Here is a 17639-nt window from a genome sequence, read left to right on the forward strand (position 1 = left end):
GCTTCAGAAACTTCTGTGTCCTTACAGTGGTGTGAGGATGCCAACTCATACATTTCATACCACACATACAAAAGGCTGTCTTCAGGCTAATAATTCAATCTCACTCACACTATTAATGAGTAATCTAGCATAGTTTATTGGGAAAATGCACGTACATACAGACACATGTAACACATTTACATTTGAGTCTTAATTTAAGAGAACCTCTCAGTTGTTTCATTCACAGCTTTATACCTCATACAGAATTAGGTAGGGAACATAACCTGTTCTCTCTCACCCCCTTCCTCTTGAGAACAACAGAGCAACACCATTCTCTAGACACGTTTGAGTAATCCTGAGTCTGGGAGAATAGTGAAAGACCACTACCATTAACGCAGCTCCTGCCCAGCTCTCTGGGAAACCTTCACCCAGTCTTTGCTTGTATAGTCCACCCATTCCATGCATCATTGCTAACTGGGCGGCGATATCAGGAGGTTAATTGTCCAGCCAAGGCTATGTCATGGAATCCGTTGGCCCTTCCAATGCGGTGACCAGTTAAAATCTTATAAATTACGTAGCATTGGACCAGTAAATGGGTCAGTTGGGTTTTTGTACAGACTAACCATTCACCCATAGGTAGTATTCACTTACAAATTATAGTTCCAGCCACTTTGCCAGCAATTATTCTAGATGTCAGGACATCCAACATCATACAATATATACGGGATGCATATACAATCTGGATCCTATAAGAGTGTAAGGGAATACCCACACTATCACCACAGGCTCTGTTGCTCTAATGGTTTCCTCTTGTGAGCAGGCAGAACATGCTATAAAATAGGCTTACCATACTCCCTGTGCAACCTTCCCGTGGCTTTTATCTTTTAGTATCTGTGTTTCATTCTTGACTATGTTTTCCATATTTCTGTTGGGTCTGTTTCCTGAGCTTCTCTGCATATATTTCTTGCTAAGCAGAGAAGCCAATCAAAGGGTGAGGCTGGCTGGTTTTCTTGTGGCAGGATGCCATTGATAACAGCATCTGGTAGGTAGTCATTCAGTGGATTTTATTAGCAGCTCTTTCTCAGTTAGGCGTAAGACTGGTCCTGATGAACCCTTAGTTTGACCAGAGGTGCTTGATTTCACTTTACAGCATATCTACAACTGTTTTATACAGAAAAGCAACATACAAGTTTCTTGACATGCAGGAGTGCAGTAATAGAACTTCCAAAAAACAGTGGACGTCCAGTCGACCCTACTCAGTGTTCGACCTCCTCATTAGCTCCACCACCGGGTTTTAAATACATCAGTGCTGATGCTGCCAAAAATGATGGTGGATTGGCTTGCCAGTTTAAGGTGTTGGTCTGCCATCAGTTATGATAGCACGCTCACTGAGGAAGACTGACATGTAATCCACTGGCGTGCTGGGACACAAGTCCCAGAATGTCAGAGATACTTATAATCTGGGCAAAGACTATAAACCCCTGTTTGAGTGTCCGGCATATGATGGTGGCAATTTCCCCATTCCACCTCGGAATAATGAAATTGGTTTTCGGTTTTCCCCTCTTGGTTCTTCCTGGGGCAGAGCCGCCATCTCAAGAGAAAAATCTCTCACTCATAATGTGCATTTTTCAAAAGAATGACTTTACGCCACCAACGAGAAGTAGGGGGGATCTTAGCTACATTGGTGGACTGAGCATCTACCTGCAAACTTGAAACTAATCACCTAGACAGTGAATTAGAGCACTTCAAAATAGGAAAAACCTCAAACTTCAACAGGAAGTTCTAAATTCCGAAGACACCCCTTTGGTGGAACAGCATCATCACAGAGAGAATATGGAGCAAGGAAATTACACTGGTGTACGATACCATCCGCTACAGATATCAGACAAATTTCCATTCTCTCCGAAATAAGACCAATTTCCCTTACCCCCAGCGTAAATTCAGGTCCTTGGCTTCCTTCGAGATGACTAATTTGAGTGTCAGCATGCGGTCAGGTAAGTGCAGGCATGTTGTATGAGTGTATGTGCGTATGTGGTGTTTTTGTAGCACAAATCTCGCCATAAGGCAGTGCTATCATCACTGCTTTCTGGGGTACACTATCTGGAGACGTGTGCACTCCTGGCTCCAAGTAGAATATTACCTAAATAAGACAATTGGCTCAAGCTGCAGACCTGCTTGGGGATGCAAAGCACAAGTGCTACCATGCACCAATCAGAATATGGTAAAGCTGAGAAAAGGTAGAGCAGGAGAGCTCACCTTCAGATACGCTTGGGACGGAGATGCGCTAACAACCTTTTTCACTGGAATCTACATAGGTCTGATGTATCTCTTTCAGAGCAGGAAGTCCTGCTTTGAGTTTCACTCATACTGACTATTGATTTTGTAAATCATACAGTGGCTACCCCCAAAGTCTCCACCTGCATCCATCTTCTTTGACAGTGTTGTGCATTTTACGTGGATTATGCCGCTGTAACCCAAGTTTCTCGCATCAGCATCCCACTCAACCACATTTCTCTTCCGTTCCCCATCCCTATGGCTATCTTCTTCCTCATCCACAATGCTCACCTTACTTCAGCCCCAGACACTGTTGCTCACCATGATCTCCCAGTCTGCTTTTCTTCCAGTTACCATAAACAGATCAAGTTCACTCCCCTTTGCATCATTCCAGCAGCCCCTCACATCTGTATTCCCTGGATCTCTCTCACAAGGGACTGCTTGGCAGTATGTAGGGGCTCAACAATGGTTGTGAGTTTGGTAGTTTCCATACAGTAGAGTCTACATCTAAAGAGCATTGCTAACACCAGGACTCACTTTGCAGCACCAACGCACTTGCAGGACAGAACCCAAGGGCAGACTTGTAGGTACTTTAAAAGCAATTCAATGTTGACAGACCAGCAGAGTATCAATCAGGAATCCTGTGAACCAGGGTCTCCTTGAGCCGGATATCACCGCCAAAGATTCATTCCCTAAGGAGTGTGTGAATGTGTGAGTTTGTAGTTTTCTGTCTGTCACATTCCTTTCCATTCCCATTTTGTCTCTTTCTCCGCTAGTGTGGCGAATGGTTTTGTGGCTTGGATCAGAGCTTGTTAAATCCGAGGGCATATAGAACAACATCCTAGGGGGGGGTACTCCTTTAAGAGGCCCTTATGATCCCTTGATGACTGAAGGCAGCAGATTCGACTAAAACTTCGCCGGATATGAGGCATGAAGGTGTGTGCTTTGTACAACTCAAGAAGCGCGAGAGCACAATACAAGATGAGAGATGCTGGATGCCTGAGAAATAGCTTTGCCCAAGTCAAGGGTTTTCAGTTTCTGCCTACGAGGACTCGTTTGGAGCATAGACTTGTCACTTAGTAGAAGCAGGATAGTTTGTTTATCCTTACTATAACTTTGTCCACTGCCTGTGTAGACAAAGTAATTATGTTAGATGGGAACGTGGAAACGTCTCTGACAGTTGTCAAGGAATAGATTCCAGGAGGTCTCTTTTACTATTGTGCGGAAAGTGAGAGAAGCAGTCTTCAGCAAGGCACAGAGAACCAGGCTTATTAACACTGTATGCAAGGCAGCGTCGCAACCAAAGTTGCTGCATTGGGTTATGTGAAAGAGAAAGCAGAAGAGCGAACAATCAACTAAGGTATGGTGCTGCTGTTCTCTTTCCAAGCCCTGGCACACTCTCGGGCTGTCTAGGTCCATACAGACACAGCCTTGCAGTACAGAGCAAGGGTGTGTGTATAATGACCAGCATAGTTTTTTTTACTGGAGACTACTTTTCCAGTACAACCTACCGGAGCAAATTTACAAAAAATGAACGCAACTCAGATCCGTTGCTGTGGTGTATGAAAGGTAGGGTGACCACATGTTCCTGATTTCCCGGGGCAGTTCTGGTTTTCAGAGGATGGTCCTGGTGTCCAGGCACATTTCCTAATTTTAAATACATGTCTCCCAACATATGGTCACCCTAGTAAGAGGTAGGGAACATAAAGGCACCCTATCTACTAAGGCTGCCTTGTGGGTTGTGTGCAGAATACAGTCATTCCAGGAGTTCTGACCCAATTGGAGAAGTCTGGCCTTCTACTACCCGCACCAATACACCTTGTCTGAATCAATCTCCCATGTTCGCACTTGGCCAACCCTGTGTGAGTGTATGTGTTTGCCTGCAGTAGGATAGCCATGCGCTCTCTAAAGCAACTGCAGCACATACACACCCAGCTTCACACAAGTGCACCAAGACTTGTAATGTGGGTGCATAATCTGTATTTTTAGTAGTCCCATTGGCACGGGCCAGGGAGGGGCTAAGCGAGGAGAACAGGATTTCTATAATGTGAAAGCTTGTTTGCAGCACAATAATGTGGGAGAATTCTGGTGGCATTGTCAATACTGTATGCTCCTTCTAAAATGAGAAGATTCTCTCAGTCAATCAAGACTCGTGCCTTGTACAGATAGCTGAGGAAACATGTCCACAAAGCCAAGAACATGTGGTTGGGGTGATCAAGGGACTGGTACAGTCCCGAAAATGCTAGTTTTGGATTGGGAGACAACAGCATGCACCCAGAGGAGATAACGGATGTCTGCAGCTTTCGTAAAGACCATCAACGGACATGATGGGGCGCTTTCGTTGGACAATGACTGTTTGATGCATGAGAAGCCAGAAAAGTGCACTGCATTGTGATTCATGGGTGTTTCTTTTTTAAGAGGTACAATGTGCACCACATCACAGTTCGAGTCCAGCATCCTGTGTCATCCATTACTTCTGCTGTCGGGCGATGCTTTAAGGAAGTAGTCATTCTGCATTCCCTGCAACTTAGAAGACTGAAGCAGACCAAACAAGCTCCCACTAGATTCATCTCAGGTGATGGTGGGAGGGTGAAAGGGACAGGCTGGGATACATTGATGCAAAAAAGACAATCAGCAGTTTTGTGGTGTCAATGCTCTCTTCCCCAGTACTGGAGCTCCTCGGGCTGCTCAGAGCAACACCCGCACCACAGTACAAAGGCGAATGTGTGATGTGTGATGTCCACAGTAGGTTTTGTACTATAAGGCTATCCTTTTAGTACAAAATACTATCCATCGACATACTTAAAACTTTCCCACATTGGCGGTGTGCGGTACATTAAGTACCCATGTAATGAGGGAAAGGTTTGGAGAGAAGATTTTGCCACCGCCTGCCTCGAGGAGGTGTTATTTTTGGGCACAAAGCCCTATCTGCCATTGTTAGTAGATAGGGCTTTGAGTCATAAACCAAAGTTTGGAAGTTTGGGAACACCCATTTATCACACATTGACACAAAGTAAACTAAAGCAGCAAAAATCACTGGGGCATGTTAGCAAGACCGGCGATAAAATTATCGCCGTTTTAGCGGCAGAAAACTGCAGCTAAAGTGGCGATAATGGGCTTGATAATATGCCCTGGAGAATTCCTATAGAAGCCCATGTTCTGGTGTCAACATGGGCTTCTATTGGAATTCTCAAGGGCATATTATCAAGCCCATTATTGCCGCTCTAGCAGCAGTTTTCTGCCGCTAAAGCGGCGATAATTTTGACGCCGTTCTTGATAATATGCCCCCAGGGCTTCTATTGGAATTCTATAACGCATATTAGCAAGTACATTATCGCCGGTCTTGCTAATATGCCCCACTGTTTGTGTCATTTCAAGGCTTCTTTCCCAAAAAATTATTGCAGTGAAAAGTAAATACTTTATCAACACTTTTCGTCAGTTTGCGTCACTTTTTGTGACTTAGCACTGTTGCACAATGTTCGGTTCTCACCTGCGCACAGGTACACTGTCACACGCTTTTCCATGAATCCGCCATCTTGTACCACAGCAGCAGGGTGTATTCTGTGTAGGGTCCTCTCTCCCATTCTAACCATACTGGGTATCATACGTGAAATGCATGATAGCGGCAATATAAATACAAATGTATTTTATGTATGTGTTTATTAGTGACTCCCCTTCTAGATTTTTTCATCCTGGATGTGACCGAGGATGACGCAAGTAGGAATGCTGAATTGTGTCTGTTATGCACAGTGTGTTTCTAACGTACCTCCTGCGACCATACTTAAAAATGTGTTTTTAGCAATTTAAATATGTTGGTTTTGCAGACTTGCCATCCATGGTAGATAAAATGATCAGCCGACCTAGTAGAAGCAGTGGTTAAAGGCCACAGATTTACCACTAGAGGCCTGATTACTAAGGGAGCAGAGGAATACCGGAGCCGTCATCAACATTTCAACCCAGGACGTTGTTATCAACAGTCCACCAGGTGCAGTGGCACTTGGGCTCAGATGTGTTAGGGCCCCACTGCAACCAAATTTTAGCTGTATTTAACTACTCAGCCTTTGAAGCAGGAGCCCAATTTACCATGCTTGCACCAGGGCCCATGGTATCATTTCTATGTCTCTGCTTCCATTCAGTATTCCTGCACCATGCATTTTTGTTTTTGTTTTTTGGGAACAGAATGGGGAATGACATGTGGGTCCTGGAATAGCAATTCTGGGTCAGTTCCTGTCCAGAAATACTCCCTGCTTTCAGCAGAGGGAATCACTGTGTGGCGAAAGAGTAGGAGTTACCAGGTATGAGTTCGTACTCATTCAACACGAAATCAGTCGGAGGGGTAACCCCTGCAGAGATACCACTCTGCCTTACTTATAATCGGTCCCTAAATAGATAACTGTGTGGAAGAACAATCACAAAATGACCGCAGATACCCCACACAGACACCATTGGCCCGATTCACAGAACTAACTTAAGACAAAATCCTAAACTTACTACTTTTGGTATTCACAGAAGGCATTTAGTAGTAGTAAAGTTAGGATTTTGTCTTAAGTCCGTCTTAAGTCTGTGCTAAGTTTGTCTTAAGTCTGTCTTAAGTCTATCTTAAGTCTATCCTAAGTTTGTCTTAAGTCTGTAGTTTGTCTTAAGTTTGTCATAAGACTGTCTTAAGTCTGTCTTAAGTCAAACTTAAGTCAAACTTAAGACAAAATCCTAACTTTACTACTACTAAATGCCTTCTGTGAATACCAAAAGTAATAGGATAGACTTAAGACAGACTTAAGACAGGCTTAAGACAGACTTAAGACAGACTTAAGACAAACTTAGAACAGACTTAAGACAGACTTAAGACAGACTTAAGACAAACTTAAGACAAACTTAGGACAGACTTAAGACAGACTTAAGACAGACTTAAGACAAAATCCCAACTTTACTACTACTAAATGCCTTCTGTGAATACCAAAAGTAGTAAGTTTAGGATTTTGTCTTAAGTTAGTTCTGTAAATCGGGCCCGATGTGTTCCTGTTCTGTATGTTCCTGTCCTAGTGTATGGATCTGGTTAGTATGTCATGAGTTAGAGTAATACTTACCTGCTTCTCAGAGCTAATGGCACCCACTGTTTTGCACATAGGAGCCCAGAGGTCAGCCAATGAAACATGAATGAAGCTCAGGTGAGTGGACTGGGGCTCTTATTGCACATTTCCCAGACATCTCTCTGTTTTATGAGCATCTCCCTTTCAGTGAAGCCCACAGCCCTACTAGAGAACACAGCACTACACTGTGGCCCTGCACCCATGGCACAGAGCAAGAGGTACCACTCAGATATGTAAATACACAAGGCTGGGTTCTACATATATCATTGGCATGACTCAAGCACATCCTTGTTTATTTCTTCTACAGTCCTTGGCATGCTACATTAACCCGGCAATGTTTAATCGTGTGTTCATTTCACAATACATCACATGCAATTCACAAGTGCCAATCATTTTACACTGACAATATTTATAAGTATTTCCCAGCTACTTGACAAGAAGCACCCTCTGAAGTAGTTATCTTTAAAAGGTCAGGCTTCAGTAACAAAAGCGCAGTTCTTGCACCATGTCCTGTTAGAGTCAAGTTCAGGAAGACTTTAATGCAGTGGTTTTTATGGGCAGGTACATATCTCTTGAACCTTCCTTCTAGGATAGTCCTGAGAAGTCTGCAACGCTGAACCTACATTCAAGTTTTTACTCTACTGGAACGTTCCAGCTAATACTACTTGAGGAGAAAATCCAGACTTTTAACACTTGATCCCAATGCCTGTTTTGATTTCTGATTGTTTCACATTTCATTTTTCTTCTGGCACATTCACGTTGGCATAAAGTTACTGCAAACAGGAATTTCCCATTAAAGAGTAAGAAAAAAATAAGTTAAGTAGTATTGCTACAGTATAGTTTCAAGCTGAATGATATCATGTTTGCTTCAAGAGTTTTGTGTGAATTTGGTTCTAGTTCTCAAAGACAAAGTCAAGTGTCAGTCATTCTCAAGAATGGGTTGATGGCCATTCTACGAGGACGTATTGAGTATTCTGGAGTCTGAAGAATCCGAGCGGTCATCATAGTCGTCTTCTGTGTAAATGGGCTGCTTGGACCCAATGGGGCATCCATCATCTGGAACGGAGATCCTTGGATCTTCAGAAGGGCGTGTGGGAAGGACGGGGGAACTTCTGAAGACGCTTGCTGTGTTGCCCGAGAAGGGGCTGACATACTGGGATCTCAGTTGGTACTGCTGCTGCAAAGTCATTGTGTTCCACAAAGTCACGTCATTGGGAAGAAATGGACTGGCCTGATTTCTTGCCAAAGTATTCCTTAACATCAGAGGATACCGTGGTGGTTGTGGAAAGGGATGCTGCAGAGGAACTGCCAAAGGATTCGGAACAACACTACTGGAATCCGCAGAGAACCTCAACGTGTCCGGCACTCTGAAGGCTGATCCTACAGACCATTTAGAGGAAGAAATTGGGTAGGAGCCAAGAGCGTGTTCAAATATATGGCTGTTGGTAGGTAGTACCAGGCCATCCTGTTCTGCAGAAGTTCTGTCACCACTGATTGAAGATCGGCTGGAGAGAAGGATCTCCACAGCGCTCACCAGGTCCCCCCCACAGCCTTTCAGGATCAACTCCAGAACTGTTGGCTTTTGGGTCGGGAATATTTTTTTTAACACTTCAAGGGGTGGTCTATTGGCTTTCAAGTTGAAGGGTAGGGACACTGTCCCTGATGGGCCTTCAATCAGGAGGTGGTTTGGTTCAGGTTGATACTTGGGGCTCTCTGCGCTCCTTTCTGCACTTCCACCATTCTTCGGCCCCGAGTAACCACCTTCATCTACTGAAACTTCGTCCGGACTGTCGGGGCTGAAGCACGTCTTAGCTTTGGGCACGTCAGGCGAGCTTCTTTGGTCAGCCTCTTTGTCACTGTAGGCATCAACGTTCTCGGTCCCGCTGCTGTCAGCCATTCGCTCTTCAGATAAATCTGCAAAGAAAGAAGCACTGGTTTAATTTCCTGGTTATATCAAGAGTGGAAGGTTTAATATGAATTCTTTAATTCTTGCTATTGGTTTAGAAATACTTTGCAGGAAGGATTGTGAGGCGTTACACAGCAACCTGATTAGCTTTACAATTTCCCTCTTCTCTAATTCGAAGCAAAAGTAGCTGTCCAGATTTTAACATTTAAAAAATTGACATGTGAGTAAACCAATTCAATAATTCAATAGCAAAAATTAGAATAACTGTGAGTATTTTTGTTTGAACACTCATTGTCAGAATAGCAACATCCTTGGTCAAAACAATAATTGCATTAGCCAGAGTTGTATTCCTTTGCTTAGGGCATGCCTCCTATCAAAATAATGGCGTGGGTGCAAGTATAGCTTTACAGAAGAAAAGATTTACATATCCTTCTGAACTCGTTTTAATACTGATGATTCCAAATTTGGGGAAAGGTTAGAAAGAAACCAACATAATTTAGTGCTCCTCTATTTAGAATGTTCACAAATTTCCCCCACTAAAAGCAGAACAGTATGATCATTCTTAACACTACAGATGGAGAGGAAATTGCATTCAAACTTTTAAACCGAATTACGACATCTTTAGAGAGAAAAATAATAAACGTGCACCAACCACAAGTTCGAGAAATATTTGCAAAATGAGAGATTTTTAGTTACTGCATCATAAAAGCATGCATTCAAAGAATTTGACTAGATGATATAATTTGTACATAAATCTGATTTATTAATTTAGAAAGTACTATTTTTAATAATGTGTGTTAGAAACATATCTCCACATCGTCTCAGCTATCTTCATTATTTCTGTCCAAATAAATGTGCATTCTTAATCCTGTTAATTAATGACCAGAAAGGATCCTATTAGAGAGATTACTGAGCATCAAATTCTAATGTTATTATTCTGCATTGCCTCAACTGAGCTTTTAGTGTGTATAATTTTAGCTCGCCTACATTTCTTCAGGAGATTTGGGTTTGCTGTAGTAATTCTTTATCTTTATAGCATTGTATTAAGAGTAATTTACATGCGCTTAATTTCTAGTTCAGTTATTCAGTTCCTGGTCTTCATTGGATGACTGCTGGCTCCCTTATATCCAACCCCTCTCGGCACAAAGCAAGGTCCATCGGAGGACCTAGAGAGAGTGGTATGCTCATTCGATAATAGGAAAACCATAGTTCATTGACGTTGGGTCCAATAAATCCTGCAGCACTGCTAAACCTTTGTTACTCCTCAATGGAGCAAAAGCTGACAACGTAGAACTTTTCCCTATGTATAATTCCATTAGTAGCTAATGCAGTACACTCACTCATTCTTGTGGGGTAATTTATACCATGGAAGGCCTCCAGGGAATAAATGGTCTCTGCTTCCCAGGATCCCGGCAGGGATCCCTATGCTTTAAGAACAATTTCTGGCACAGTAGTTGTTTTGAAGGAAGAGTACGTGGCAGAACAAGCATTACGTTGCTTTTGTGGGAGTTTGTTTTTAAGGGGAAAAAAATTGCCAAAACTCTCTTGTGAGTTTTGTCCCTGCACATCGAGGTTATAGTTTGATTTCCCTGCCTCAGACAGGCATGACTTGCATGGCAAACCAGGACAGAAACATTCAGTGATGGTCAGCCCACCCTATATAGGGTGCGTCAACTGCCAATATGACCTGCGTGCCTATGAAAGACTTCTAAATGGGGTGAGGGAACTGTGAATTTCATAGGGTGTGAGAACCACCAATTTATAGTGGTTCACCAACTCTGCAAAAGTCTAAATGACCCCATTGGTCAATTTAAAAAGTTCACTAAGGGTCTTCAGTTATAGCTATCTAAAAAGTGGACATTTTTACAAAATAATTTTTTGCTAACTCAATTTTTTTCCTGCTTGAAACACGATAATTCTTTGCACGTCCGACTGTATAGAAACAAATTTCCATGTTCCAGAAAATTCAAAATTTTACAGTGCTTAATTTGTGCAGGTGTTTGCCGATGCTCAGCACCTGCACATATTTTAAAATATCTGCATTTATAAATCAGAGTCTACCACGTGCACGGAGCAGTGGGTTGGTGCCAAATGCTGTGGACTCCTGAGAAATACCCTGGGTCCTGTCACTTACATTTTTGCAAATGAAGCCCTGAAAAAGTAATCTGCACTCATCATTGTAGTTGTCAACACTCGAGCAGGCCGATCTTCAATTTTGAAACAACCTTGCTGGCACCTTGTGACCAAGTAGACACAAATAATTCGAAAAATGAATTGATACAAATGTTCCGAAAATGTAAAATATTTTTATTTTGACCTTTCGGTAAGCTTCCCGCTTGCGCTTCCTCTCATGCAGTTGCCCAGTTGTGCTAGCACTCACAACTTGCTCAAACATGGAATGTCCGTTTTTATACGAGAATACCACAAAGTCTACCTCTGTCTCATGACTAATGAAGTAAGATATCTTACAGACCGCTGTAGATTGTTAGGCTTTCAGAAGGAGCTATTTCATAAGGGGTTCACAAATTCTCAGAGGTTGGGACATGTTAATGCAACACTATGGGCCCGATTATGGTGTTGAGCGGATGGCCAGCAACAGGCTGTCAGTGGCGGTTTGTCCAACATCAGAGGCTGCGGCCCTACCACCACATAATGATGTGATTAGGTTTGCCCCCCCAAACATCAATGCACCGTGTGCCATGCACTACAGGTGCCCGGCACACGGTGCATGGATGTTTCAAAACATACCTTTTTCAATTGTGGCTTGTGCTTTGGCCCTTTTCCAGCCCGCAGCATAAGCTGCAATTGTAAAAGGCATGTTTCTGACCGCCTTCGCCTTGGTTGGATCGTAATAAGGAAGGTGGCGACGCAGACTACATGTTGGGCGGTCTCAATCCCAATACGATGACAGTCAGACGCTCGTCCAACCGCCATTGTAATGAGGGCAGATGAGTCATGTGCAATGTTAATGTATTACATCTAAGAAGGGGGAAGCTGAGTCTTCTTTGCTTTCTTGCTCTAAGTTGTCTTCCACACATTTTTCACACAGTGTATTCAGTGAGCTGGTATGCTCTTGAGTTACCTCATATTTCCCACCCTTTCCATGTCTTGGCAAGCACACTTGTAAGCCATTATGAGGCACACTACATGGTGTAATAAAGGTAGGGCTTCTCTGGAGAATAATCCATAGAGTTTTTCCTGGGGCTAAATATTGACATTATAACCAATCCTGCTGCTTAATGCTCTCTCTCTTTATCTAACGTCTGGATGAAATTTAATGTTGTGTTATTGAAGTAGAAGGTCTTGGTCAAACTATTAAGTAGCACATGATGCTCTTACGCTCTCATGTGTAGAATCCCAAAATTCCTCAGAAAATGCCTTCATTCCAATCTCAATGTTGGAAGTGACTGTGAGCAGACAATGCACCTCTATTTTGAATAGATCTGACTCTGTCAAGTTTGTTAAAAATAAATCATGGGAGTTATTTCTTAGCACAATCAAAGAGAAGGATCAATATGACACATGGCAAATTTTGAAATATATCTTCAATATATTATCAATTATTATAACCTACTTACAGGTCTCTCTTTTACATAAACCACATTTTCCTGCAGACTGGGGAAAGCTCTGAGAATGGGTGCAGATTTATTAAGTTGTGGCGCAGCATAGCTCAGCAACCAAAGTTGCTGTTCTGCATTGAGTCAAAATGTGAGAGAAAACCACCACCATATCTGATTAGCTATGGCGCTCTTTTTCTCTTCTTCAGGCTGGCATGCGCCAGTGCACATATCCTTGCACTATAGTGCAAGGGTGTGTGCGTTCTGTAGATCATAGGTTTTGTACTGGATGGATTCAGTAGAAAAGCTTCTAGAAACACAAAAACATACTTGGAAAAAAAAGACAATTGACCGCTCATTGAACAAAACTATCTCCAAACTAGGAGATTTAGTAGAAGAATATTTTGCTCCTGTGTTTCATTATGTAGGTGAAGATACTTGGAGATACACTTCTCTAGTAAACGGAGAAATAAAGAACAGATTACCAAGGACAAATGAACGGATAAGAAAACAATCTCTACAACATACGTTTATATCCTATATTGTTAAGAGAACTGCCTAAAGTATTAGCAAAGTCACTATCAGACATTTTTTAGACATTACTGTAGAATGTGCAGCACCAGAGAAAGGTTAAAGCACAGGATTGCTACTTACATTCAAGAAACATTGAAAAATCTAACTGGTTTGCTTCCGGTCTCGCCACAGATTCCATACAATACTATATAGAGTGGGCTTTTGGTCAGTTCCTTGATGATGATTAGATGGCTTTCTTACCTAACATGGTTTCTGCTCTAGATTGGATGGCTTTCCTCCCTATCTTTGTGTTTGGCCTACTATTGGGGCATTTCTTCTATACATTTGCTTTTGATTGAGTGAGTTGTATCCTTCCATCTCTGATGTCATTGAACTATTTTTCTTTTTTTTGCACTTTCAATTCTGATTCATATCCTGCTCCTTCCTCTCAATCACTTCCCACTCTATACCTTGAGTATGCAGTCACATTCGTTCCCATGCTGCTTTAAGTTTCCACACCCCCAATTTCTCCACCTACTCTCCCTTTGAGTCTCCATCATCAAGCACTGCTTCAGCTGAGCCCTCTCTTCCCTTCTCCATTTCTCTCTACCCTCTTCTGCCTCTCACTCCTCTTCCCTGGCTTTCTCTCTCCCCCACCCGCTTTTAAGTGATGGATGTTTTTAAAATTGCATTGGCGAAGCTGAGAGTGGCAACCAACTTTAAAGTGTGTTTGTTATACTTTCATGTTGGCCACCATGCCGAGTGATGCAACTAGCTGTGATGCAACATGGTGGCCAACTTGAAGCTGTAAGAATGTTTTTTCAATACTTTTAACATGTTTGTCATGCCCCATTACAAAATATAGTGTTACACAATGTGGCAGCCATCTTGAAAGTATAAAACCATTATTTTCTGCAGTTTTAATATGGCTGTCAAATTGTGTCACACAACATGGCAGCCATTGTGTTAGTATAGGAAATACACTTTCAAGATGGCCAGTCATCACTATTGGCTTACCAAAGCCAGCACAATATTAAAAGCACTTCGAAAGACAATAGTAGCAAACAATAATCAGTGGCAAGGCCAAACCAACAGGCTTTACCAAGGCTTGTTTTTATTTGTAGCAATGTGTCTGTGTGCATATGTGTGTGTAACTGTGTGTTTTTGCGCATCCAACCATTATATTAGAATGTGAATATGAATGGATGAATGAGTGACGTAGAGCCTGAATGAGATAATGAAGACACTAATGAGAATGTAATGATGGATAAATGTAAGAGAGTGTGACTGTAAATGATGGGATGGATAAATGGAATTGTTTGCAGATGAGTTGATGAATGGATCAATTAATGAACAAGTGAAAGTGTGATGATGGCTGAATGGATCAATAAGAGTGGGAGGAAGATTGGATTACTGAATTGATAAGAGTATGAGAATGGATTATTGAACGGATGATAGTTTGAGGATGGATGGATGGATGGCCAAACAAGTGAATGAATGAGAGTGTGATTTAGATGATTGCTTGAATTAGAGTGCAAGGGTGAAGGAATCAAGTTATGAGAGTGTGAATATGGATACATTGTTGAATGGATTATAAATCAATGAGGATGGATAGAAATGGATAGACAGATGCATGGCGTTAAGTTTAAGTACTATGAATGAATGTATATAAATGAAGATTGGTGAGCAAATGGATGAGACTGTGAATTTGGATGCATGAAGGATGAATGAATGATATAATGGGAATTAACAAATTTGAGTGTGAAAATTAATGTTGTACATCTAGAAAATCACGAGTTAGCCATATCTAAGCCTGAAGAAAGACACAGCTATCTTCTGAAAAAGTCTTGTGAATCATGCCTTATGTGTCTTCTTGGTTATGTTGGTGTCAGGAACTTCAACACAGTATGCATTACTTCTGGTCAAAGTTGGAGAAAATTCATCAGTGGCAATCACGGTAGATGAATATGGATATATGATAGATATAGATACTAGGTACATTCATGGTTCCTTATATTTAGTAATTCAGAACAATTTTATCTTGAATATTGATATCACAAATGTTATATTCAAGGCAGATTTAAGTAACATTCTATGTTCCTAAGATGGAAGCCGAATGTGATGACTGACTGTCTTTGAGCTCTAGTATACCAAGGCACTTACCCTGGAGAACCTTGCTTCCCAGGAGCCATTTTTGTATACTCGCATCTTTCACTTGAAGACTAATTTATACTATGACTATCTCTGCCAAATCCTATCAGTTGAATTTCTTTACTGCAACTGATGGTGGTTGGAGTGCTACTACCTGTATTTGTATGGACTTGGTTTTGAAAAGGGAGCTACCCCGCTACATCAACGGGGGAAGCATATAACAGAAACCTAACAAATTGTACTCCCATTTGAGGTAATACTGCACACACAAAAAAATCTTCAGATTTCTAACGATCTGTATATTACAAAAAACTCATGTGCCATGTATATAACAAGAATATACAATGTATTATTGTGTCAGTAAAACATCCACATTTGTAAAGCCCCCATCTTCTTCAAAACCTTCAACATTACCAACAAAGAAGCAAGAATCTTCGCACCAGCAACCCTGTTAAAAGACAAACACTTCTGTCAGCCAACACAACTCAAAGAGCCAAGTAATTGCTTATCTTGAAAGCAAGAAGTTAAAAAGAGTCAAGCTTTTACTTTCAATGCACTGAGGTTCTACAGAATTAACCACGCATGGGCTTTCAGACTAACTCCTGCAACTTTAAAAGGAGCTAAAAACCCACTTCTTCAAAGTACACCTATAACCAAACAATAAAGAAACTCTGCATTAATGTACAAGTTAGTACAATGGTATGTCCACTAAAGTAAATATCCTGATATCATGATGTTTTGCTTTCATTAAAGTTCTTCACAGGGACTTCACTTTTAGGCGGTGCTAGCTTTGAACCCTGTAGTACATTTTAAATGTTAAAATAACAAAAGTACCTGTTTCTAGTGAGGGAGACATCTAGTGAAAGTAGATTACTTCTTTGAGAATTGATCAGTATTCACTGAAATTGAGAAAAAGAATGAAAAATGATAGAACTGCATCCATCATGGCATTGTGGGGCCTTACTGAAGGCATATCTGTGATAGATTAAAACGTGAATCCCAAATACCTCAATAAAAGGTATAAGATTGTACTAAACCGAAATGTTGAAAAACATGGTTACCATTACTCTTTAAGCTATGCTTTGAAATGAAATATAATTGGGAGATAATGGTTTGCTTTGAGTGGAGCACATTTAATAAACTTAAATGCAAAGGTCTTTGGTCCATTATTACAAAAAAACTGGCTGCAAAAATTAGTTGCAAATTGTGCACAAACATTTTGATAATATTCTTTACTTTTGCAATGCAAACATGTACTGTTAAGTCACATCGCAAGACGTCCAGTGGCATCGGGTTGACTATTAATTATTAATTAGGCAAGTGACTATTGTGACCACCCATGATGAGCTACAACCATTGAGATGGTAGCCTGCAAAGCACAGAAGACAGCCATTCCTGTGCCTGCATTCCCAAACGGGAAACATTTCTTTCATAGTAGACCATGCTCCTTAAAGGAACCTATGCTGCTGTTAAGATAAGTCTCATTTGGTAACACATCTAGGGGAGTAGATAGTGGCAGTGTGACTCTTCCTGCTGAGGTCACCCAATATGATTTCCAAGGGGGGAACTATCCAACAGTGACAGCTTGCCCTTTGTAAATCTCTTATCGCTTCCTTTGAGTAGTCAGTTACGTATTCAATAGTGCAATGGTGGTCAAAATCCATTGATACATACCATTCCAAATCACAGTTAGATGTGGGCACTCCTTTCCTGCACCTTGCTAACTTCGATTCGGAATTGGTCGATAAACCCATTTTGGGAATGAGAAACGCTTTTCCAACTTGCAAAATGGGTTTAGTACGTAGCAAAAGGCCATTTTATGATCACAAACAATGTGATTTGGTGGATCAGAGCGTTTGCGCCACCAAACGTCTCTGTATATCTGATTCTTTGTTCCCAAAGACTCTTTTTATTCACCATGGTCAGTTCTGAAAAGCTTCAAACATTGCACTGACAATCTGAGTGGCTGTATTAGGGGCAAGTCTGTTTGAAGAACTAATTTGAAGAGCTGCAGGGCTCTGATAAAAAAATCATCGACCTCAAAAGTCTAGCCAACTTTGAGTCACTGATGGAGTATCCTGAATTTATGTCAGCTGGAGCCTTGCCTCGGTTAACAAAACAATTATTAACACTCAAAGCAAACGGAGTGCTTTGGAGGGCAGTGCTAGTGCC

At 41.5% G+C, this 17639-nt stretch overlaps 1 protein-coding gene across 1 annotated transcript in view; it reads right to left on the minus strand.

The window, feature by feature from the left end:
* Positions 1–7390: 7390 nt before the first annotated feature.
* The window catches only part of DMRT3 (doublesex and mab-3 related transcription factor 3), a 61986-nt gene continuing 51737 nt past the window's right edge, over positions 7391–17639 (minus strand). The window contains exon 2 of the mRNA XM_085640787.1: positions 7391–9254. Coding sequence (XP_085496913.1) covers positions 8293–9254 — 962 coding nt within the window. The 3' untranslated portion in view covers positions 7391–8292. The remainder of the gene's footprint in view (positions 9255–17639) is intronic.

Source organism: Triturus cristatus, chromosome 2_1 (genome assembly GCF_964204655.1).
Source record: "Triturus cristatus chromosome 2_1, aTriCri1.1, whole genome shotgun sequence".
NCBI lineage: Eukaryota > Metazoa > Chordata > Amphibia > Caudata > Salamandridae > Triturus > Triturus cristatus.